This window comes from Aplidium turbinatum, chromosome 7 (genome assembly GCF_918807975.1).
Source record: "Aplidium turbinatum chromosome 7, kaAplTurb1.1, whole genome shotgun sequence".
Taxonomy (NCBI): Eukaryota; Metazoa; Chordata; class Ascidiacea; order Aplousobranchia; family Polyclinidae; genus Aplidium; species Aplidium turbinatum.
Window position 1 is genome coordinate 6,600,678 of NC_137478.1, and position 25,567 is coordinate 6,626,244.

Here is a 25,567-nt window from a genome sequence, read left to right on the forward strand (position 1 = left end):
CACATGTTGCAAAGTCCCGTTTGCAAACCATATGTTTTGCATAGAAATGACTTTGCCTATAGTGACTTCGTGTAGGCCTATAAGAACACTTTGCTTACAGTGACACCACATTTCTGTCCCTTGGGCTCAAAAATTACCGTATAAGGACACTTTACGGTGTATTTCCAGTTTACGTTGGAATCATGTTTTGTCCTTATCAGCATTTGCCAGTTTCCAGCCAGCAAATCCATCTTTTTACATTGATTTAACGTATGCAGAGGTTGAACCATAATGGATTGATTTGCTGCCTGGGTTTGAATTAAATCAACATGGGATGCGCATGCGCAGATACTGCAAAAGTGACGTTATCAACGACGTCATCATTCGTCTATAGTGACACTTCGCTTATAGTGACACTTTTTCCGCGGTCCCTTCAGGTGTCACTATAGGCGAATTCTACTGTAGTCTATTTTCTTGATCTGTTCAATTTTGTTATTTCTCATCATAACGTTTATTCTGAGAACAAACAGAACAAGAATTAGAAAAGAATAAAGTGACTAAAATACTAAAGTTAGCGTGAACAATGACTAGTGGAAGTGTGCCATTTAAACACTTCTGGCTGAAGCTAGTAGAATAGGCTAGGCCTATAGTAAACATAGAAAACCTTAACAAATGTACGGCAGGCCTACTGATAATGTAGATTAGTGCTGTGCAAGCTTTTCTTTTGTCGCCTGGCAAAGACAGTAAGAAAGGAGTTAAAACATTATTTTCTACAGTTACTAAAAGTTGGCAAATCAGGAAAAGTTTGCAGAATATAACAAGATCAGCGTGTATCTCTAGGTAGCAGTGATTAGTTCCAAGAAGATTTCAGATTCAATGATATTGTTCCATGCTAATCGTGAAATAGTAATGGTCATATTTCTGAAGTAGGCTAACAAAGTTAAGTATTCTTTGACAGGAAAACCAAATCCAACACTTTTTTTTTTGTCAATGCTATGGACACATTTTTAGCTATCCCATCTTTAACTTGTTTCTTCGGAATAGGGTACTATTTTCTATTTACCACTACCAGTAAATTCTTTTAGTTTTTTGAGTTCATTAATAAAGTGTTAAAACATATTGGCTGTGTATGCAAGATTGGTTATCCAATGATTAATTATCTTCAAGATGTTTATACAAGTTATAGTTGTTCTGACTGTTGTTGTTAAAACGATGTCTTGAGAGAGTGGACGAATATTGAAAAGTAGCTGCGTGGATATTGGTTAAATTGAAAATTATCTACATAAAAACCTCTTGCAGAACATGCACCATGGTATTTAACTCCTGTGATATATTGAATGCTTTTCTGTGCAACAACGGGTCACTTTCTTTCAGGGGGTTTTACGATTCTGGCCAAGTGTACTCCAGTCTAGTCAACATGACAAACAGTAGGTGATCAACACATCACTTAGTTTGGAACAATCAAAAGCAGAAGTTTTTGTGTGTGTTGTTTAATTGCTAACCTGTCTTAAAAGGGACATTTTTCAGTCATGTCATTTTTCATTTGTTCGGCATGAGTGTACTATCCAACACTGAACCACATGTTTCTTTGCAGCACGCTGTTCAGCTTATCAATGATGATCAACCAAGATATTGAAGAAAGTTTTTTTAAAGCTTAATGCAGTAAAACTGTGATAACAGCTTTCTAGTTGTGCAAACGGAAAGCAAAATGCAATTTTTAAACCAGTGAAAAACTTTCATAATATCGGTATTGATTTTATCGACTTGATTGTCATTAAGAAGCTATACAAAATTGATTGTTTAATGTTTATACCAAACAATATGTAATTCTATGTTCGCATTGACAGGAATTTGTTAACAATGTATGGCTCCTTATTATTTTCTATCGGATTGTTGATTGGTCTTTCACAAAACCATGCTCTCGGTGAAATCATCACCAACTTGCCTGGCCTTGATACCCCCATAAACTTCAAGCAATATTCTGGATATATCAATGTTGATCCTGAAAATGACACTCGCTTGTTTTATTGGTTTGTTGAATCTCAATCTGATCCTTTCAATGACCCATTGGTTTTGTGGCTCAATGGAGGTCCCGGATGTTCATCATTAGGAGGTTTCCTTGGAGAGTTGGGTCCATTTTATGTGAAACCCAACATTACATTAGGAATCAATGAATATAGCTGGAACAAGATTGCAAATATGGTTTTTCTTGAAGCTCCTGCTGGTGTTGGATTTTCAAAAATAAACAAACAAATTCAATATAATGATGAGAAAACAGCACGAGATTCATTGAAGTTTCTTCTGAATTTTTTCAAAAAGTAAGAAAAACATTTGTGAGTTTACATTTAAATATAAGAGTGTTCATCCCATTTCAATAATATGTCTCAAATTAGTACTGTTGTTGTGGTACATGTTCATAAAGAATCAGTGTTTGTATTTTTGACTTTAAATAAACAAATAACAAAAAAATAGCAACCGTTTTTGGCCATGCATCTAACCTTCACCAAGTCTTTAAAAAAACTAATTTATATTGAATACGAAATTATAGAGAACATATATACAGTATGACACTAAAATGTCTAAACATGATAAGGCTAGATGTGTAGTTGAAAGCATTTGCTATTTTATTTTTATTACCGGTATGTTAAATGTTGTGTTTTGCTGAGTTATTTCATTATATTTTTGACTTTGATCAGCATTATCTACTACTTGTTGTGGAACTTTTCTGTGGCATAATAACAGAGTGAATGAATAAACTAAGGTATCTGACTTTGTTTCCCTAAACCAGTTATTGTGTGAATGTCCGCATTGCACAACATGAACATTGCACACATTTTTTCTATTTGTCCTTTATAATATTCTTATTTTTTTGCAACTTGTATTGTCAATGTCCAACCTTCTATTTTATTTTCTCTTGATATTATTATTATTATTTATTTGCGTCAAACAAAGTTGTCCATATCCAAAACAAAAACAACGAAATAATACACAAACTGAAAATGCACAAAGATCACAGAGAGATGGATGGATGCCGTCGGTTTAAAAGCTCACTAAATGGGCTATCTACTGTTACAAATTTATATACAATGAGCGTTGGAAGAATTGAAAGTATTCAGAGCGATAAAAACAATCAGATGACATCAGGTCTGATATAAAGCGATTGGAGGAGTGAATGCAACGGTTGATAAACGAAAACATGTTTTTTCTCAATAAAGCATCAAACGTTGTTATATTATACATTACTTGATATTCACGGGCACTGACATAACGAGGCAAGTTGTGCAATATTCTAAAAGAATCATTGTAAGCAACACGTAATCGTTTTATACTAGAAGATCTAAACTTGTTCCACAACTGGGATGCGTAAAAGGACATACAATAAGAGCGAAATACAATGTTTTTTACAGAGGGTGAGCATTTAGCGAAATGAGATTTTGCATTGTTTGCAGCACAGTACTGAGAGCGTACCTGCCTTGAAATATCATTTTCATCTGAGAGAGAACTCTCAATAAATAATCCAGTGATATATATAATGCAGTTGTTGCTGCTGAAAAGAATTATTTTATTAAACAAACACAATAACCGCACCGGTATTGTATAGCCTATCTTTCTCATACGCGCCGACTTCCGAGGGGGCCGGGATCGGCGCCCCCATAAATATATGATTGACAGGCAACAAAAATGGCTTTACAAAGTAGTGTTTCAAAGATAAAATAGTTTGCGAAAGAGATTTAAATCATTTAAACGGACAGAATGCCGAAAGCAAAAAACAGCAGCTGATCGCATGGCTTTCTCTGGAACGTGAATTACTACTGAGATGCGCACGGCACGCACCCTCACAGTCACACACTGCTTATCTTCCCGCGCATGAGGAGCAACTTCAACGTCAAAACGAGTGATAGTAAAAAAGCGAATGCGAGATTGAATGTTTATTCTCATTTCACGAGTTATCCAAACGTCCGTTAGATTTTTGTGACTTCAAACATGAAATCGATTTCAGCAAACTTTATCGAGTTGAAACTGCGACACAACGAACAGTTAAGTGAATACAGCAAAAGAAAAATGCATTTTTCAAAACTGTTATCCGTGTTTTTTTTCCATAAGCACTGTATTGATGTATATATTGTGAAAATATATACATCTCATACACTCATCAATATACACTCCTGTACTATCGTATAACTTATACTCGAGTATAATGTAGGTCGATCTCGTGTATAAGTCGAACCCCTACTTTTGAGCTGAAAATCGGTGATATTTCCTTCTCCCGTTGGTCACAACGGTAAACCATAATCTCTTCGTGGGAAAATTGTAACATAAGATTTCCAGATCCGTTCGTCTGTATGCAATGATGATGATGGCGTATGAGCGATCTTTCCAGGCTAGATTGGAGGGCAGGAGATCTTCAGCCACTCAACAGTCTCGTCGTGCAGGATTCTCAGACCATGCGCACCGTGTGGAGGCCGGTGGATTAGGCAGTGGTGGATGACATGGTCTGCGGTCTGTTCCGTGGCACCACACTCGCATTCTGATGAAGGAGCCAGGCCCCACTTGTGCATGTCCGAACGAAAGCGGCCGACGCCAGTTCGCAGGCGGTTAAGCCTGACCCACGCAAGCCTTGCGAGGGACATCCCTGGTGGACGGGGATCGGCGTCGGGTATGAAGTCACGGAGCGCAGAGGTGTGATTTTGCCACTCCGTGTTCCACATATGGTTCGTCCAGTGTGCCGCACTTAAACCAAGTTCTTCTGCGTTCTTAAGGAGTTGTTGTGCGGCAGGCACAAAGGGGCGTCTTGATTTCAGCCGCTGCTTTATAGGTGGTGGTCTCTTGAATGTTGCATGGAGGAGATGGTCCGGGTCCAAAGCACGGCGAGCGAGAGAAATCGTGGCTCCTTTACGGCGTAGCTCAGCGGGTTGGATGCCTGCTAGGATGGGTAGGCAGTCCGTTGGAGCGGGACACAGGCATCCAGTCACAGTACACAGTGCGCCGTTGATGGCGGTATCAATCTGGTGGGTGTGAGAACTACGACACCAGACCAGCGCGCAGTACTCAGCGGTGGAATGAACAAGGGCTAGGGTAACTGTACGAAGAGTTTTAGCACCAGCTCGCCAGCCGAAACCCGCCAATCGCGTCAAAAGTGCGACGCGTGTAGATAGTTTTTTGCGCAGTGACTTCAAGTGCCGGCGGTGCGTGAGTGACCTGTCCAGGGTAATGCCGAGGTATGTAGGTTCGGCACAGTAGGGCAGGCGTTCCCCATCAATCTTGATGTTTATCTCACGCTGTGCCTCTCGGTTGTTAAGGTGGAAAGCCGCCGACACTGTCTTTGACTTGCTGAGCTGTAGCTTCCATTTCTGGAGGTATGCTGATAGTGTTTGCATATCTTGGCTGAGGTTCCTCTCCACTGACTGCCAGTTTCCTGCTGAGTGCAGGAGTGTCAGGTCGTCTGCGTAAGCATATTTCCTGGAGGTGGTGGGGGGCAAGTCGTACCGGTAGGTGTATGATATATGTTGAACAGGAGAGGAGCCAAGACTGAGCCCTGTGAGACGCCGTTTTTAAGTCGGCGTAGTCTGCTTCGACGACCGCTACCGGTTGTGAGGGTAAAACTGCGGTTTTGCACAAGTTCCATCATCATATGGACCATGTGTCTGTCAGGGAGCAGACGGAGTAACTTGCAGGTAAGGCCGCTATGCCATACGGTGTCATAGGCAGCCGTGAGATCAACAAACACGGCGCCAGCCTTCTTCTTAGCCGAGAAGCTGTCCTCAATGTCTTGGGTCATAAGTGTGACCTGATCTACGGTTGATCGTCCGTGTCGGAAACCAGCTTGTTCACGGGAGAGCTGCGGATCTATTATTGGTTCGACATGGGCGTAGATGAGTCTCTCGAGGATCTTGAAGGGGATGCAGAGCAGTGAGATTGGACAGTAACTCTTCGGGTCCCATGGGGGCTTCTTCGGCTTAGGGACTGCAACCACAAGGGCTCTTCTCCAGATTCTGGGAATTCTCAGGTGGCGCAAACAGCAGGAAAGGAAGTCTTTTAACCAGGACTTTAAGGAGGCAGCAGTATGGAGTATCAACTCCGGGCATAGGTGGTCAGGGCCCGGGGCTTTACCTGGCTTTATATGCTGGAGGGCGGCGGAAAATTCTTCCGGGGTGAACTCACCCGAGATGTTGTCCCCGTCTGGGGTTGTTACCCTCCAGAGGTCCGTCATTTCTTGCAAGACGGATCTATCTGATTCACGGTCTCTCGATTTGTATTTCTCGTTCTCCACAAGTTGTGAGGCGATGGAATTTGCTGAAACGGGACATTGTTGACGAGAGGCACGTGATCTGCCAGTTAGGTTGTTCAGTGTACTCCATGCTATGCGGCTGGAGTGCGTAAAGTCGATTGATTGAACGGCTTGTGTCCAGCGCTCCTTCCTCTTTAAGTCCAGCCTTGCCAGCAGAGCTGTGGCTGAGCTGTTGGTGTCATTGCCCTGAGGGGTGTGGAGGAATTCGGAGTAGAGGCTTTTGCACTCCTTATCCCAGCACGGTATGTAGGTCTTTCGTCGGCCGCGGGAGATGGATTGTTTTGCCGCTGATGTTATTGCATCACAAAAGTCCTGGTAGGCTTCTTCCACGTTGTTGGTGTGAGGGGATGGGAGATACTGTGTGGCTTCATTTGTGAGGAGGCTATAGTACTCCCAGTTAGCCATTCTGAAGTTCCATCGATTGACAGGCTTGCTCGGGACAGGCATTATGAGCGTTGGAGCCGTGATAATCGAGGGTCGATGTTGGGACCTGGGGAACTTCTCTAGCACACGTCTGTCTGGTTGGCAATTATCGGGGTCATCACTTGCGAAAGCCAGATCGGGGTTTGTACCAGTGTTCCAGCGTCCGGAGAAGAAGCTCGCTGCACCCTTGGGATCGTGCAGTAGAATGAGGTTATTATTGGCTGACCATGAGGCCAGGCTTTCTGATGTTATTGCATCACAAAAGTCCTGCTAGACTTCTTCCACGTTGTTGGTGTGAGGGGATGGGAGATACTGTGTGGCTTCATTGGTGAGGAGGCTATAGTACTCCCAGTTAGCCATTCTGAATACAATGTATTGTATGCATTATGCAGTTAGCATGAATATTGTATGCAATGACCAAAAGAAACACTCTTCTGGAAACGTCTATTCAAGAATTGTATTTCTGTAAAAATAGCCTCAAAGCTGTCGAAATGGGGTGCAACGCGATACACCACAAAGCAAAACAGTTAAGTATGCGACCACCTTCCAAGTAACAATTTTAAGAATGATTAGAATACATGGCAATATCTCAAACGTACATAAGCAGTTAATATGACGCAATAATGAAAGGAATTGTGAAGCAATTCTCAACAGGTGTTCAAAGGCGATGATGCAATGTTTCATCAGGTCTTACGAACGATGGTGCAATGTTGCATCATTTTTTAGTAAAAATTCCATGACGTAATACGCTAAGATTCAGTAGACCTGAACGGTTTTATATGACGTTTGATTTGAAAATTGTCCGTAACATAGCGGCCCCTAGTTATGACAGTCTAACATGGCATAACTAAAAAAGAATTTAAGGACAATTTTGAGCCAATGAATAAAAACACACGATACACAAATTGTTTGAATCACTCACGTTTAAGTTAATACGCAAATATAAAGGGCGTGCAAAGAATGAACAGCAATAAGAATAATACACGACGATACATGAAATTGGTACCATAGGTACACGCTAAATGACGCTATATACAATGGTTGCGATAATAACCAACTGTTCCGGGCTCAGACAAGTGTCGGCCACCGCAGACAAAACCAGGCTCAAACCCTAACACTTAGGTGTTCTTTACGGGGGCGAGGCACGAAATATCCCTCAACACGTAGTCTACTTTCACTTTCCCCGTACTCTCATCATAGTTGCAGACGGCAACTTTAGCTCTACGAACCACAGGCTTCCCTTTCCTAATTTGTGGAACCACCTCATGCACCCTCCCAAGTTGATACTTCCCACGTTTACCAATGTCTTGGAGAGAGCCCACCACTACAAGTTGACCAGGCTCCAAATTCTCGGCCATTTTTAACCATTTTTTCCGGCCCTGAAGCCCTGGCAAGTAAATATCTATCCATTTGCTCCAAAACTGCTGAGAAGTGACAAATTGAACCGATAATCCCTTCTTAGTTGGTCACGATCATGTGGTTTCCCAACAGCACAGTATGGGTCTAAGTATGGGGTCAAAAGTGAAGCAGGGGTGATAATAATAATAATAACAATATTTATATAGCGCCACATCCACAGTCAAACTATGCTCCTGGGCGCTGTACATGACAATGGTGATAATTAATACGGTATATTCAGTCATAATGTTCATTGAAATAGAACGTTTTCAAGCGAGCTTTGAATTCATTTAAATTTTCAGCTTCTTTCACACAAATAGGCAAACAGTTTCAGCAACTGGCAGCAACAACTGGGAAGGTACGATTTCCATATTGTGTCTTACATGAAGAGTTGCACAAGAGCAATTGATGCTGAGAACGCAAAGTTCTGGCAGGTTTATAATGAACAAGCAAAGTGTCCAGATAGTTCGGAGCAAAACCATGGAAAACTTTATAAATTAATAAACATATTTTGAAGCGAATACGGTACAACACTGGAAGCCAATGCAGGGATTTTAGTATAGGAGTGATATGCTCACGTTTACGTGTTAAAGTATTTAGCCGAGCAGCAGCATTCTGAACTCTTTGAAGACGCAAAATAGTACAATGTGGAATGTTATTTAACAATGAATTTGAATAATCAAGCCTGGATGTCACAAGTGCATGAGTTAAAGTTTTACAAGCATCAACATTAATAAACTGTCTGATGGAACCAATATTTCTAAGATGAAAAAAGCAAGATTTAACAGTGGAACTGACAAAGTTTTCTAAACACAAATGTTGATTTAATGTTACACCAAGCAATTTAATTGAGTTAGAAGAAGAAAGATTGATATTACTCAGGGTAAGGGTCATGTCATTAAACTTTGAAATACACCGTTTCGGAGAAAATACAATAAACTCACATTTTTCTTGATTCAGTTTCAACATATTATAAGACATCCAATTTGAGATATCAACCATACATTTTTGGAATTTTGACTTAATACAACACAATGAATCTTCATCAGTAACACGCAAATACAATTGTATATCATCAGCATATGAGTGGTATGAAAGCCCACGTCGCTTTATGATGTAAAACAGAGGTTTTATGTAGAGGCAAAACAGGACAGGGCCGAGAACAGAACCCTGAGCAACTACAGAAGAAAGAAATGTTGCAGAAGACATTGAGTTGTCAATTGCTACAGATTGAGTTCGATCATAAAGATAAGAAGAGAACCAGTCAAGTGCCATTCCTGTAATGCCAAAATCTGATTTGAGACGATTTAGAAGAATTTTGTGATCAATGGTATCAAAAGCAGCTGATAGATCAAGAGAAAGTAGAACAACGCTGTGATTACAGTCAAGTAGGCTACGGTAGCAATATCATTATGGATTTTTAGTAAAGCTGTTTCTGTGGAGTGATGTTGACGATAAGCAGATTGATTGATATCAAATAAATTTTGCACGTTTAAGAAATCATTTAACTGTCTGCCAACTACTTTTTCCAATATTTTTGACACAAAAGATAGATTGGACACAGGGCGATAGTTCTTGAACTCTTCTTTGTCTAGACTAGGCTTTTTTAAGTGTGGACGAACAACGGCATGTTAAGTTTTGGGGGAACAAGACCACTTGTCAAGGATTTTTTTATGATGGAGGTCAGAATAGACAGAAAAGTTGATGAATGCTTTTTGAGGAGCCATGAGGGTACTGGATCCAGTTCACAAGATGCAGATGATAATGCAGTTAAAATGTTAAGAATTTCAGTCTTGTCCATTTCAAAAAACAACTAGAAAATGAAAAATCGATGTGATTATAGTTACAAGGATCTGCTGACTGAGTTCCTCCAGTTATATGGTCAAGACATGGAAGAGTATTCCTAATTAAACTAATTTTGTTTGAAAAGTATGGGTTAAATGATTCAGCAATGTCTTGAGCAGACTTTCCAGTTGGATGAACATTTCTGTTATCTTTGCCCATCAATGTTTTAGAAAATTTGAAGAATTGTTTTGGAGTTTTGCTTTCACTGATTTGCTTAAGATAGTAATTTTTCTTGGCCTTAAGTACTAACATGTTCACATATTTGCATTGTTTTTTTGTAAATATCTCGATGAATAGATAATTTAGTTTTTCTCCATTTGTGTTCAAGCTTTTTTCGAATTTGTTTTTTTTTTCTTGAGTTCCATAGTAAACCAGAGAGATTTTGTTCTGAGTGTGAGCAATTGGGAGCAGATGGGAGCATGATCATTAGAAATAGATTTAAGAGTTGAATTATACAATTTTACAAGTTCTTCACAAGAACAGTTCAATTTTAAAGATTGAAAAGCAAGACAAACATCAGAAGCAAAATCTATATCAATAATGTTCTTCCATTTGCGAAATTTTACTTGCTTCTTGGGACGAGGTGGTTTGTATAGATTTGTTTTTAATATTAATGCAAAATGGTCAGAAGAGAAAATACCCTGAACATTGGTCAGACATGGATCAATGACTAGTGGTTTATCAACAACAATGTTTGTATGACATCGCACTAACATGAAGTCTAGTGTGTGACCTTTTGCATGAGTTGGATCATTCATCAATTGTTTCAAACCAAATGTAGATGAAATATTGTTAAATTGTGCACAACATCCACTGAACCAATATTATCAAGATGCAAATTTATATCTCCAGTAACAATAATTTCATTATTACATAAAGACAATTGTTCCAAATAGTTAAACCACTCATTAAAAAATATGCTTGTTTTAAATCCATTCTTTATGGAGGGAGGAGGTCGATAAATTACACAAATTAATACTGAAATATTACCATGCTTTGAAATACATTCCATATGTTCAAACTGAGAAAACTGATAGCTAGCAAAAATTTGACTCTTGTCAAGTTTGGCAGAGACATTGTACAAGAAACCTACACCACCACCACGCTTTCCTTGAGATCTGGGAACATGCAAAATGTCATAACCTTTAGCAGTGATGTTACTTAACACATGACCATCTATTGAACTTCCTAACCAAGTTTCAGTCAGGGCACACACATCAATTTTAGAGTCAAAAATAAAGTCAGTTAAGGCAAGTGATTTATTATTGATTGATCTTATATTTAAACATCCAATAATTAAGGGGGAGTGAAATTTACTAGAAGTGGGAAAACGTTGGACTGGAATTAGATTAGTTAAGTTCAAGTCACTTTGTTTTCGATGAGAAGTTATAGGCCTACCAGATGACTTTGTGCACACAACTGAAATTGGTCTTCTGAAACACTTTCCTGCTTTCTTTCCCCTCCTGGTTGGCTTAATCCTGTTGATTTTCAATTTTAATAACTCATTCCAAGCTGTTTTCTCTAAACTGTACTCTCCATTTGATAGATTTTTTACTTGTAACAAACTGCATCCTGAAGAAGTATACTGCTGCTTTCTTGATTTTAATTTTCCATGCTCAAGGTCTGCTGCAGCCATAAGATAGCGCAAAAACAGAAACCAAAAGTTAAGTCCAAGAAATCCATAGGATTTTTCAGAGCAGCTTCATAAACTTTAACATTTTAAACCACACTACATTACATTATTTAATTCCTTAAACCTTATTCAAATAGAATTAAATGATGACAGTAAAATCCCTAGGGTCGTCACTTAAAGGTACCAAAGGGCGTTCGTTTACGATCCGAACGGCACTGCCTGTGTACGTAAGCAGTTCAATAAAATTGGGCTTGCGTATTGAAGTGTCCAAAATGTAAAAAAAGTACTTGGTCATATCGGCCACGAAACCGAATCTACCAAGCCGAAATCTAGCCAAGACATCTACCAGAAGGTTTAACAAGTCAGGACCCGAAAACATTACATCATTAACACAAGTTCCTCGAAATTCAGACTTGCCATCGTAAACAATACGCTTGTTTGATTGTGACGTCACAAAGTATGGTAAATACCACTCAAATCCCTTTGCATTTTCTGCTTCACCAGCACGCTCAATATAGCCATTAGATTTAAGATCTTTCATGGTGTCAGTAAGGAAATCACGAAGTTCAGGTTGTTTTAAAGCCTTCTTCCTTAAAGCAGCAGCTCTATCTGACGCCAACACAAAATTGTTAGGTAAATCAATATCTTCTTTCAATGGTACAGGTATCTCAAATCGACCATCTTTCAACTCAATATTCGGTTCAACAAGTTCTCTAGCCAAAATGTCATTGCGAGACAATTCACAGGTTTCATTTTGCAAGGTCAAATCCTGAATGACTTTATTCAGGTCTGCTATTTCTCACGAGACTCAATTTTACGTTGAAAGCCAGAGATGACATCCGACTCTGACGACGTCTGCACTCTGCACACGTTAGCAACGCTTTAATCTAAGGGTGACTTACCACCACAAGCCAACCAACCGAGAGGAGTGAGTAAAGCATGCGGTTCACTACGATTTTCACCAACACGCTCTTCTTTAGCACACATCACATAAGCGTTGTCGTTGCCAATCAGTACATCTACAGTACTACAATCATTCAAATGAAGCATATTCACGTCATGAAATTGACGGAAACCACTTAAATCCTGCTTATGCGGTAAAGTTTTAACATCGTCAGCCAAAGCTGGGTTAACCACCGAAGTTATATCACAAAACAGTTCATCCGTCTCTAACGACTGGATGTTGAGTTTAACAAGGTTAGCACAAGTAGGTTTCTGACCAGCCAGAGTATCCATTTTAAACGACGCTTTATCATACAATTTAACGCCAAGTTTGCAGACCAAATCACTCGAAACAAAAGTCAACTGCGAACCAGGATCATGCTGACAATACACCAACTTCGATTTACCAGTCATTGGATTCAAAACACGAGCAGCAGTAACGCGGTTAAAGGCTGCTTTAACATTTCCAATCTTAACATTACGCACAGGAACTCTGGCACCAGCATCATCTTTACCGACCGAATCCAGAGAATCACGTGACGTCACATAAAAATCATGCAGAAGAAAAAGGTGTTTCCTATCGTTGTTAGGCCCACATTGACGACAGTTATTTGCATGATTACAGTCCCTAACCATATGCTGATGCAAACAATTCAAGCATTTGCCAGCTTTCACAATGACATCTCTCCGATCTTTAGGTGTCAAGCGCAAAAAATCTCTACAATTAGACAAAAAATGATATTCAACTTGACCACGTGACGAACAATAAAAACATGCCGGTATGTCACTACGTCTGGTCACACCACCGCGCGGTACGCCAACAGCAGTCGAGTACTGCAAACTCCCTGAAATCACATTATGATGGGGTTTTACCGACGTCTGCCTAACCGGACATGAAGGCAATTTTCCTTTGCCAGACTTTTTAAAATGCTGCGACTCACCAGAATCGCCCATTAGCATAATAGCAAAAACAGTTGACTTGCCTCAGTATACCTAGTATAAAGGTATATACTCAGTATAAAGGTAACCTAGTAAATAGTCACCAGAAGAACGCAAGTTACTTTAATTATTCACGGCAATATTAAGTAAACCAGCTGATAGCCGCGCTATTTTCAACGAGGTCTTCCCGTTATAAGATCAATTATGATTCAACAGAACGCATTGTTTTGTTCGCAATGTGTTAGAATTAAATCGAAAACCGATAAAAGAAAAGGTGTTTAATGGTCTTGGTCGCAGATTCAGCTTGCATTAACGACGTCTCTTACCGCTATTATCACCTCAGAGCCAACCTGACATCTCACGAGACAAAACAGCAGAAAGAGCTGTTTTAAGAGATCATTTTTTTTATTTTTACATGTAGGATATAATCGTTCTTACTACGTAACATTCCATGATCTTTGAAGTCGATGTCAAGTTTGTATCACTGCAAATAAACGTATTTAAAACTTTTACTTCGGCCGACGTCATTTCACACTCCGTAATTTACGTCGGCAATGATTTTGCCGCATGAAAAAATACGTTCATTTTGAAAACTGCCGAGCTGGAAACAACAGCTTGTCCGTGTATAAGTTGAACCTGTCTTTTTGAGGTGAAAATTACTTGCGAACATCTTGACCTATACTTGAGTATATACGGTATTCCATAAAAGACTATAAAGACTTTCGATAAAAAACCGTTGTTAACGCTTTGAAGGCAAGTAATTAGCAAAACGAGCGAAACGAGGTTAATAAAACAGATAGCGGGTTTCCATTCTGCTTGTGATCATGACTTTTTGCGTTTTATTTCGATAACTTCACTGTATCATTGATCGTTGTTATTCACTCGCACGAAAAGGTAATGAATCGGCTTGTTTTCCAACTGTTTCAATTATGAGCTAACAAAATCAAATTTTTACGACTAGGCGTACTGCTTGCGTAAAACTAATCGTTTCCAGCAGCGGTTCTAATAAATTAGGTTTGCGACCTAGGTGTCAATATAAAAAAAACAATAAGCTTAATCAAAGACTATTTTAATTGAGTAAAATAACGTTATGGTCTGGGGGGGTTTTTCGGTCATTTATCTGTCATTGACCGATTTTTTAGCAAAATGTCCGAAAAAAATATAGTCAATTCGGTCAAAATGTCCGAAAAAAAAAACAACATTTCTCAGCAAAACTTAATGTTGTAGCTAGTCAGGAAGTGCAAATTTTTGTTTGTATCTGCTACTTGAAAAGAAATATTTTCATCAGAAGAAATGACCAAAATAAATAAAAAATGACCGAATTTTTTCAAGTCATTTCGGGCAAATGACTGAAAAGTCTCAGCGAAAAAAAAAACAGGTTATGGTTATGACGTCATCACCTACTCGCCCCCCAAAGTTTTTTGAAAAGTCGGCGCCTATGATCTTTCTGTCATTTTTTTTGTATAGATCACTAAATGTTATTGTTTGGTTAAGCTGAGTCAATTGTGAAATGATTTTAATGCAGCTGTTTTTATTTTTTCTATTTATTGCGTTTGCATTTTTATTACTTTTTAGAGCAGTCATAAACACTGTAAGAAGTTTGATTTAAAATCAGTTTGTGGATAAGACTGGTATTGGCACAATGTTAAAAGCACATGGATAGATAAAATTACTTCATAATAATAGATATATACGGACAAGCATATAATCTAAGTTAAATGATAAACTTCAACTTTGTTTGCATGAGTTCACATCGTTCAGTAGACATGATGATTTAATTGTATTTTGAACTCAATTTAGCAAGTTTTTCAAAGCATATTGTACGGTATGTTACAGTTAGTAAAATTGTTGCAAAGCAATTTTTATTTTCAAGGTATCCTCATTTGAAATCTAACGACTTCTGGATAACTGGAGAATCATATGCTGGCCACTACATTCCCACATTAGCTGCCAAGATAATCGAGCACAATCATCAGGTTTCATCAAAAGATGATGCGATCAATCTGAAAGGATTGATGATAGGTTGGTGGTTTGTCCTTATTATGTCCGATTGAAATCTTCAATATATTGTTACGATTGATTGATTGAATTTATCTTTATCCTCGGACTGGAAAAGCTTTGAGAGCTTAATTTTAGCAGTGCTACATACTTTTAAAGGCTTTGAACCACTTACACAGGGTCGATCACCAAGATTGACGGAATAGAGTTTCCGATAGTTGAAGTAATGTTGCCGAAGAATTATTCCATCCACAAGATGCTGCTGAATGGGGAGCAGTCGTTGTATGCGTTGCTCAAGCACACAATCTGAGAGCCGAACTAGCGCCGCTTGATCTTGAGTCGGGCGCGTAACCACTGACCACTGAGCTAACGGGGCAGAAAAACTAATTGTAATTTTAAAAAAAATTTTGACGCCACTTAATTCAATGATAAAATTTGCACTTGAAGTGATACGGTATAGCCTATGTTTCAGGAATGCTGGAGCAAGTTTTCAGACTTCAGTATATGTGTTTTCAATATTCAGACTTCATGATATGTAGTACAGTTGAATTTGTTAATGCAAAGTGAAATTCTTATTTTTTGTCAACTTATAAAGTGGAATTATTTCATTTTGTATGATAAAGATCAATCAATTAAACTACCATTTCTTATGGCTAAGGCTTTTAATTTGTTACTTAGTCAGATTTATAAATATGTTCGTGAATATTGTATTTAATTTGGAATTGTGACTGTATTGTAATGCAGATTAAAAATTTGTCTATCTAACATTTCTTATTGCTAAGACTTTTAATTTGTTACTTAGTCAGATTTATAAATATGTTTGTGAATATTGTATTTAATTTGGAATTGTGACTGTATTGTAATGCAGATTAAAAATTTGTCTATCTAACATTTCTTATTGCTAAGGCTTTTAATTTGTTACTTAGTCAGATTTATAAATATGTTTGTGAATATTGTATTTAATTTGGAATTGTGACTGTATTGTAATGCAGATTAAAAATTTGTCTATGGTCTAATTGTGAATGTGAATACCATTACTTGTTTTACAATTTGCTTTTTGAATCATACAATATTATAGTTAAACAATGAATACTATTAATACTACAAAAAGTGCTCAATGCCAAGCAAAAAAAAACAAGCAGAGCAAATTACATCAAATATAATATAGTTATTACTTTCTAAATTCTAAAACTTCTACAGCATGTTTCACCTTAAAAGAGTGATCATGAAAAGGTCCTAAAAAAATACTAAAAAATAAATGTTAGATTAAAAATTAATTAATTCCTATTTTTTTAATTAATAAATAAAAAAACAGAAAAAAATGTTAAGATTATAATTATATTTTTATGGAAATAAGATTGCCATTTTTTTTCGATTCACAGGCAATGGGTTAACTGTTGGAACGATAGATTTTGGTGCAACCGTTGATTACTACTTTGATCATCAACTGATATCGATACCAACTTATGCCGGTTTAAAGTTACACTGCAATTTGACTATGAGAGACCCACCTGCTCACCGTGAGATTAGTCCCATCAAGTGTGCAGTTTATCAACGAATTGCTGCTGAAAATATTGGCCCTATCAATACCTATGCAATATATGCTGATGTGTGCCCATCCGATCGAAGATACAGTTATTCAAATGGTGAAGCTTTGCTCAAGTATTTGGCTCATTCCAACTCAGAAATGTCAGCATTTGCAAGAGGAGTTTTACAGCAGATGATACTCAGTGCTCCTTATTATCCATGCCAAGGCGTTTATATACCAAAGTATTTGAATGATCCTGCAGTACAGGTAAACTATAGTGGTCTTTTCCTTAAACTGATTAAACTTTAAACTCTTGAACTTAAGTTTCTTACACACATGACAACCATGTAAAGATTGATTGATTGTGGGCACTTTTATTCTTGGACTGAGAAAGCTTTTTTTAGAGCTTAATCCTGACAGTTTCACATACTTGCAGAGACTTTGAACCACTGACGCAAGCCCGCTTACTGAGGTCGACAGAATGAAGTTTCCTATTATTAAAGTCTTGTTGTCTATTAATTAATAATTATTCCACCCACTAGGCGCCGTCGAATGGAGAGCTGTTCTAAGATGTGTTGTTCAAGTACACAGTACACACCCCGAGTGTGCAGGTGGGGTGACTGGGGTGTGGTGCTTGATCCCCCACGGGGTGTGCCACTTGATCTAGCAGTTTCTTTGTTTGTAAAGTCAGGCGCTTGACCAGCTCAGTTTGGCCGACAAAAATAATATTTTTTGATAATATTCAATTCATATAGGTTATTTTTATTTTGTAATTTTTCAAAGAAAGTAATATTTTTTCACTTCGTAAAACGAACGTTTTTGAGACAAAATGTAACAGATTTTGTACATGTAATTGTTGCACGATTTAATAAGTGAGCCTTCATGAAATTTTGTGGATAATTCAACAAAAAACATTCAATAAAGGTTTACTATTCAAGAGCGATTGATAACGCAGGTGCAACAGGCTTAATAAGCTTCTAATTTGTAATCAGGACTTGTTTGCTGGATAAGTCTCTATCGATTATAAACAATCTCGTCTCTAGTATTTCTTATGAAGTGCAATTTAAATCACTGTTTTAAATGCCCGACTATAGCAGTCGAAACCATTTGCAGTTTGTTTTCTTTTTTGCCTCATAGCAAATGCAGTGTTGTTGCTTATTTTTGCGTGATCATGACTCATCAAGGCAACGTCACTTCCAAAGAATGCGTTATAGTTGTGAAGTTACATTTGATCAAAATAACATTTAACCGAAAATGACCCAACGAGTTTCTTTGTTCAAATCAGTTTGATCAATGAGCAGCTTATTGAAAGCTGTAAATCGGGACCGTGGTTTTTGAGTTGGATACGGAAGTTAATGTTGTTGAAAATGGATTCTTTCGTATTTGAATACCGTAGATTTTGTGAATTTTTGTGAAGGCGATCTAGCAAATTGCCATTTTGGTTTATCAAGAAAATTTAACTTTTAGACCTTTTTCAAGCTTCAAATCAATTGTACTTGTGGAACCGCTCTTACCGAATCGTTCCTATGTATAGAGAGTGTTGTTAAGAGTGTGACATTTTTTCGGAGATACTGTTTCACTTTTTTTCTGAAGATTATTACAGTAGAATTCGCCTATAACGGCTTCGTTTATAACGTCAATTCGCCTATTACGTCACATTTCGCTCGGTCCCGGCAGAATTCCTATCTTTTACATACATTGTAGTTCGGCTACAACAGCATCTCCTATAACGTCAATTCGCATGTAACAGCACCCTTTATTGGTTCCCAGATGTCTTTTGTTCGTTTATAACGTCACTTTAAGCCATCACCTTCACTACGAACGGTCAGTCTTTTAATCCAGTTAGCGCTGCTGCTTGCAAAATGTCTTCCCTTTATTTTTCGCTACGTCGTTCTCAGCAGGGACTTTCTTTAACTGAATTAACTTTTTCCCGCGTGAAAAACTATCACATGTACAAAGCAGCTCTACAGCTGACCTTTAAACAACTCAAAGCAACAGTTGTACAATGTACGTGCAGTAGGCTACTGTATAAACTAATTAACTTTTTTTTCCCGCGTGAAAAACTATCACGTGTAAAAAGCAGCTCTACAGCTGTGTCAAAACCGAAACAGCTCAAGATCAATGCCTTTTTTTGCGAATAAACAATGAACTTCTCTACTACTGTAGCCTATATAACGAGCTGTAGGCCTATTGCGCAAATTTCCTGTACCTTTCGCTGTAGGTTATTTTTTTTAAACAATTTCTTTGTTTACTGTATTTTCTGCGTGCCTTTTGTCAGTTTAGTGGTAGGCTACACGGTAACCCTGATTGGATTATACACCTCTTTCTTTAATCAAAAGACAGTTAGAGCTTCGGTAGAGAGTTTGTCTTGTTGAACCATAGGCATACGAAGCCGAGCAACGTGATCAAGTTTAACATCTTCAAGTTTATTACATTTACATAAACATAAAACTACGCAACAAATTAAGTATCGAACGTTTTCGACATCACAAGATGTCCTCTTCAGGAATAATATACATACAAATTAACTACATCTGAAAAAAATACAATGGTTAACTAAATCTATAAACAGAAAAGACAAAAACTGCACAGTACTTCTGACTAGCTCAAACTCAACGACATAGGCTCCACGAGAATCAAAGGTAACTGCATCAAAAGGTGTTAAACAGATCACATGATATGGTAGAAAGGGTATCAAATTAAGATCTTGAGTATCAAACTAAGATTTTGGAAGCCTTGTACATAAAACGTCACAATCCACTTTTGAACAGACAATTGTATGCTTGCGGCTCGTCTTTCTTGCTCTCTGTATTTTAAAATTAGTTTTTTCGCACCTTGCCTTTCTACCATATCATGTGATCTGTTTAACACCTTTTGATGCAGTTACCTTTGATTCTCGTGGAGCCTATGTCGTTGAGTTTGAGCTAGTCAGAAGTACTGTGCAGTTTTTGTCTTTTTCTGTTTGTAGATTTAGTTAACCATTGTATTTTTTTCAGATGTAGTTAATTTGTATGTATATTATTCCTGAAGAGGACATCTTGTGATGTCGAAAACGTTCGATACTTAATTTGTTGCGTAGTTTTATGTTTATGTAAATGTAATAAACTTGAAGATGCTAAACTTGATCACGTTGCTCGGCTTCGTATGCCTATGGTTCAAAAGACAGTTGTGGAATAGTTTGCGGTAGTTCGTCTATAACGTCAATTCGGCTATAACGTCAGTTTTTGCAAATCCCCTAGAGGTGCCGTTATAGACGAATTCTACTGTATTAAAAACCTGTTTTTGTGTTACTTCAGTGTTTCGTCAGATATTTACTTCAGTAATAATCTACTTGTCATAATTGCTTCATATGTGTAAGCTATTCAAGCGTTTCTGTTTAAATAGTATGAGTATTGGTCTACTCTAGATTGATCATGTGTGACCTCTTACAATTTTTTTACATAACTCTTCAATGCCTTCATAGCAAATACTGCCAATGAAAAGTTCTGCGCTACCTAAGGTTTTATGTTATACAGTTGCAAAGTTTCATGTTAGACAATAGATTAGAACAGATTGTTGTATTTGAATAAGTTTACGCCAATGTCAAAACAGAACACGTGCAACAATCTAACCTCATCATCAAAATATTTGTTTTAAAGTTGTTTTTTTTTATATGAGTTCCCTTTTATCAGCGTTGAATAAATATTATTTTATACACACTCTTAATTTTTGCAGAAAGCAATCCACGCAGAAAAAAGCGAATGGGTTGACTGTTCTACCAGCCTAGATTATGATGGAAATGACTGCATGACTTCCATGTTGCCGATATACAGAGATATTCTTATTCCAGAAAAGATAAGAATCTTAATTTATTCCGGTGACACAGACAGTGTCATTAGTACCACGGGTATGTTCAATTTTGTTTAGAGGGTATAAAACGTGTAAAGGCGAACCTACGCATGCCAAAACACAGGAGTTGAAACAAACAATGTAAAAATTTTGAGGCATTGTTGCGTGTAACTTACACGATTACACTCATGTGAGTATCCTAAAGTATTACTGTATCAAAATTAATAATGGATTGGTATGGCGTGGATGTCGCTATTATGGCATCTAGACTGGAAGCCAAACGCTAGGCCTCATTTGCATGGTAAACAGGAATGCCATATTGGCGGTTTTACTGCCAAATTTTAGAACTTTGGCATTTTAAGATATTTTTGGCGTTTTTTTTTAATTTTTTTTTTTCTCAGCAATGTAAATAGTTTAAAAAATTCTGTTTTATGTGCAGTAGCCTATTTACAAAATTTCAGGTTTGAAAAAGCAACTTTTCCCGAATCTCGATGATGCTTTTCATAATATTTCATATTGGACTGATTTTATCAACAGCATGATTAGGTACTACCGGTGTCCGACGTTTTTTTCGTAAACAGTTGTTCGTAAACAATTGTTCGTAAAGTTAATTTTTCGTAACACAATTCTTCGTAAAGCATTTCTTCGTGCGTGCAATCGACCGTAATACTAATCGTTCGTAAAACAGTTACAATTCTTTACGAACAATTAATTAGGACAGCGTATATGCTAGAGATGTGCTAGATGTGACGTGCTGTAGACAAGCAGACAGAGTGTAAAGTCCCTGATTCACAATGGCAGCGAAAAAGGAAAGCCAAACTTTTGTATTATTACAAAGATTATAGTGCACTTAACGCACAAGGACAAGAAATTACTTATTGGAAATTTAAGCATTTTCAAAGGAAATGTCCTGCACGAGTAACAACAGGGGCGCCGAAACAATTTTTGACTGGGGGCGGCAGGATTATGTAAAAGGGCACTTTTGTTGCTGAGAGGCCAATTTTTATAAAACTTTTTAGATAAGATATAGCGATAATGCTCATCTGTCAGCTCACTATCGAGTAATGATACAAGTGTCCGGTATACAAAGAAGAACATCATGCTATGTTATAATGATGTAACCTATTGTGTTGCAGAATTTGTGCTGTAAATATTATTTTGAGCTTTTGATTGAAAGCTTTTGATTAACGATTTCAAAAATATTTTCATTGTCGAACATCTCGAAAACTAGAGCCAATTCGAAAAAACCAAGTGCATTTTCGGAATCAGGGGCCTTGAAATACTTTAAAATGACTCTTACCTTTATTTGTGCTAAAAAAAAATTTGTTGGCCTGTGTTATAATTAGACTAAAAGCGAATAGCAGAAATTGTTATATTGCAAAATGTGCATTAGCTTACACGACTTTAAAAGGGCACTATTGCTCCCTGTCCCTCCATGATGCCCCCCCCTGCCCCCCGGTTCCGGCGCCCCTGAGTAACAACTGAAAAATTGCTCACAAACAATTGACCTATCACCTGTTTACGAACAATTCACTATACGAACAATTGATGTATACGAATAAATGATTTACGAAGAATTGTTTTACGAAGAATTAATTTTACGAACAACTGTTTACGGACAATTCACCTATAACCATTACTACCATAGCTTAAGGTGTTGCAACCGCGCCATGTTAATCTGAAAATGTATTGAAAAAACGTCAAGTTTCTAAGATTTGGCGTTAAAACCGCCAATATGGCAATGCTGTTTGCCATGCAAAATGAGGCCTAGCGTTTGGCTTCCAGCCCAGATGCTATTACAGCGACGCCCACGGGTATGGATGCAGATTGGATAGCCTATGTATTTTTCTTCTGGCGCTGTTTAATGTATAGCAGAAGCCTTTACCTTTTCATAACACATAGAAATTGTAGTGAAATCGTATTTACAAAACGTGCTGCTTTTGTTTCGTTAAAAAATTATAATATTTACGTACCAACAGCTGTGTTTTACGTACTTACGTACCAACTTTACGTACCAACTTTACGTACCAAATATTTACGTACGTACCAACTTTAATATTTATGTGCATTTGAAAGAATATAATTGTCACAACAGAGATCATGATCAAAGCTAATAATAACAGTTTGTGTTTGGGCAGGAACTCAGCGTTGGGGTCCGACCCTCCCTTTGACAAATACTGCGCCTTGGCGCCCTTGGATGGATTCGAGAGGTCAAGTGAGTCACTTTAAACCAAACCTAATGTTACAAGTTTGTATAGTTTCGAACATTGGATGATATTACTAACATTTATATGCGTTTAGGTCGGGGGATACTTAGAGGAGTTCGATAATTTCGCTTTCTCTACTGTGAGGGATGCTGGACATCAAGTTCCAAGTTTTCAACCGAGAAGAGCTTATGATTTGTTTTCCTGGTTCCTTAAAGGCAAGAAATAGTAATTGGCTTCGAAAATTCGAGGGAAACTGTACCACGGGCACTTCTGTAAATATTTTTGCTTTATTTCGATTGTAACGCATGATGTGGACTTGTGGTTGGGAAAAGGTAACCTGATTTTAACACATTGTTTTCGTCTATCACTCTCGACAGAGGCCTTCTTCAGCGAGAATCCTAGAGAGAACTTGTTCTGCTCATCGATTGAGTTTTTGCATTGATTGATTGAAACTTTTTCCTCGGACTTGGAAAACTTCTTTGAGAGCTTAATCCTGGCAGTTTCTCATACATGTGGACTTGTGGAGGCTTCCAACCGCTGACGCAGGCCCGATCACCAAGATTGACAGAGTGACGTTTCCGATTGTTGAAGTGTTGTTGTCGGGGAATTATTTCATTTATTAAATGCCGCTGAATGGAGAGCAGTCCTTAACGTGCGTTGCTCAAGTGCACCCCGAAAGTCGAATCAGCGCGCTTGATGTTAAAGTTTCTTCGTTCACGAAGTCGCGCGTTAACCAACTGAGCTATCGGGGCGGGCATATATTGGCAAATTTATCAGTAAAGGTCCCAATAAAATGCGTTGTTAGATTTTGGTTATTTAACATCCAGTGGACCAAAAAAATTCTCCATACTTTCATCGCAAACTACCTGTGTCGGCTACCCTGTTCTTGAGAGTTTATATAAGACCTATATGGTGCAATGCCGTACTGTAGCTGCAGTTTCACCCTTACTCAGCTTACGTTAACAACAATGGCCACCTTCCGCCATATTGTGTTTTGTTATTGCCTACAGAGCGTCTTTAAATTAGAAATTCACGTGGAGTGTATTTTACAAAATTTTGATCTGCATTTTGGTTGCGATTACTTTTTTTATACAATCTTCAATATTAACCTGTCCATCAATCATCTCAAAGTAGTGTTTCTCCTTGCATACTTTCAACCAATTTCATTGTTGCTTCTTGTGAAGTGAGCTTATAATGTTTAACATTGAGATTTAATCTCTAAAGAAGCATCGTTGCCAACCATTTCTTGCTGATTTTCTAGTTACTATTGTAAATATGCTATGTCCGTTGCTGCCCAATTTGTCTCTGGCATCCATGTGTGCTCAATTCTTTAATACTCCCTAACTCTAAAAACTTTTAAACTTTGAAATTTAAAAAAACTGTGAAAGTTAACTATCAAGTAGTTTGGAGTTCAAATACTCTAAGGCTAAGGAACGTTGCTTTCCAGTAGCCCACGTACTGCACAGTAGCCTATCCTGCATTTTATACTTTATTGCAACCACCAATGCCATCCTTGTCGTATGTCTCGTAGCCGATGCGGGCTTTGATAAACTAGATGCTGAGCTCGTAGATTATGTCAGCGTTTCCAATGTCGTGCAATGTTCTTGCAGTGCAGCTTGGTTGGCGAATTGATTTATTGTGTTGAAATTATATAGAAAGGTCATTCGTTGTTTTCCACGGGCAGCCCTCTCAAGAAGGCAATTGCCTTGACAGAAAAGCCACCGTCAAATTACACTTCAATCTTGTATTAAAGATCTTCGTGTCACGGAAGGACCGAATGGCAGTTTAGGTTGCTCTAATAATGACGTTATTGTTTTGTTTATTTTTACCCTACAACTGCTAAGGTCTTTTAGCGACAGCGCTCGTTTTTAATTTTCTATCAGATTTACAATGTCATCACTTTATTACCCGACTTATCCTCACTGCGTGATGCAAGAAAGAACATGATCGGTACCGTTTATAAAGTCTTTGGTAGGCTATGCCCCGACCTGGAATCGATTTCAGATCTACCCGCACCAGAGCCACTGCGATGGTGGCGAGGTTGCTCTAGCTTCTGGCAAACACTTAATTTCCTAATTTTTATCAAATTTCTCGATATATTTCACAATTCAAGCTTCAAAATCGAAGCTAACAATAATGATTGTGTAATTTAAGTGTAGGCCTACTTGTTTTCATTTTATGACGATTTTGCCATGAGTGTTGGAGTTTAATTAAATCGATAATAAACATAATCCATCGACATAGCACGAAAGTATATGATCAATCAAAATCATCGTGTTCCTTGTTGGAGGTAATAAAGTTTCTCAGGCAAGTAGCCTAAAACAGAGTGATAGCTACCTTCCAAAGATCTTCCTGTATACATTAATTCAATGTTTGCAGAGGTTAAGTCAATGTAAAAAACCCAATTATTGCTGTCTGGGCGACAGCATGCATTAATATTTTAAAAGTTTTATCATGTCATTTTTGCAGTAATAATAATAATGTTACGATTTTATTTATTGTTGTTCTACAACAGCTACGGTCATTCAGCGACAGGGTTCATTTTTAATTTTCTGTCA

The 25,567-nt window shown here is 37.9% G+C and overlaps 1 protein-coding gene across 1 annotated transcript; it reads left to right on the top strand.

The window, feature by feature from the left end:
• Positions 1-1,831: 1,831 nt before the first annotated feature.
• LOC145774718 (uncharacterized) lies at positions 1,832-25,253 on the top strand. Its single transcript, XM_082586013.1, has 6 exons — positions 1,832-2,297; positions 15,322-15,470; positions 16,829-17,241; positions 20,689-20,860; positions 22,941-23,017; positions 23,104-25,253. The coding sequence occupies exons 1-6, from the start codon at positions 1,840-1,842 to the stop codon at positions 23,233-23,235; spliced, it is 1,401 nt and encodes a 466-aa protein (XP_082442139.1). The 5' UTR covers positions 1,832-1,839; the 3' UTR covers positions 23,236-25,253.
• Positions 25,254-25,567: the final 314 nt, after the last annotated feature.

Coding starts and splice junctions, on each gene's coding strand:
- LOC145774718 (XM_082586013.1), top strand. CDS start 1,840: ATGTATGGCTCCTTATTATTTTCTATCGGATTGTTGATTGGTCTTTCA. Junction 2,298..15,321: donor CTTCTGAATTTTTTCAAAAA/GTAAGAAAAACA, acceptor TTTATTTTCAAG/GTATCCTCATTTGAAATCTA. Junction 15,471..16,828: donor TCTGAAAGGATTGATGATAG/GTTGGTGGTTTG, acceptor TTCGATTCACAG/GCAATGGGTTAACTGTTGGA.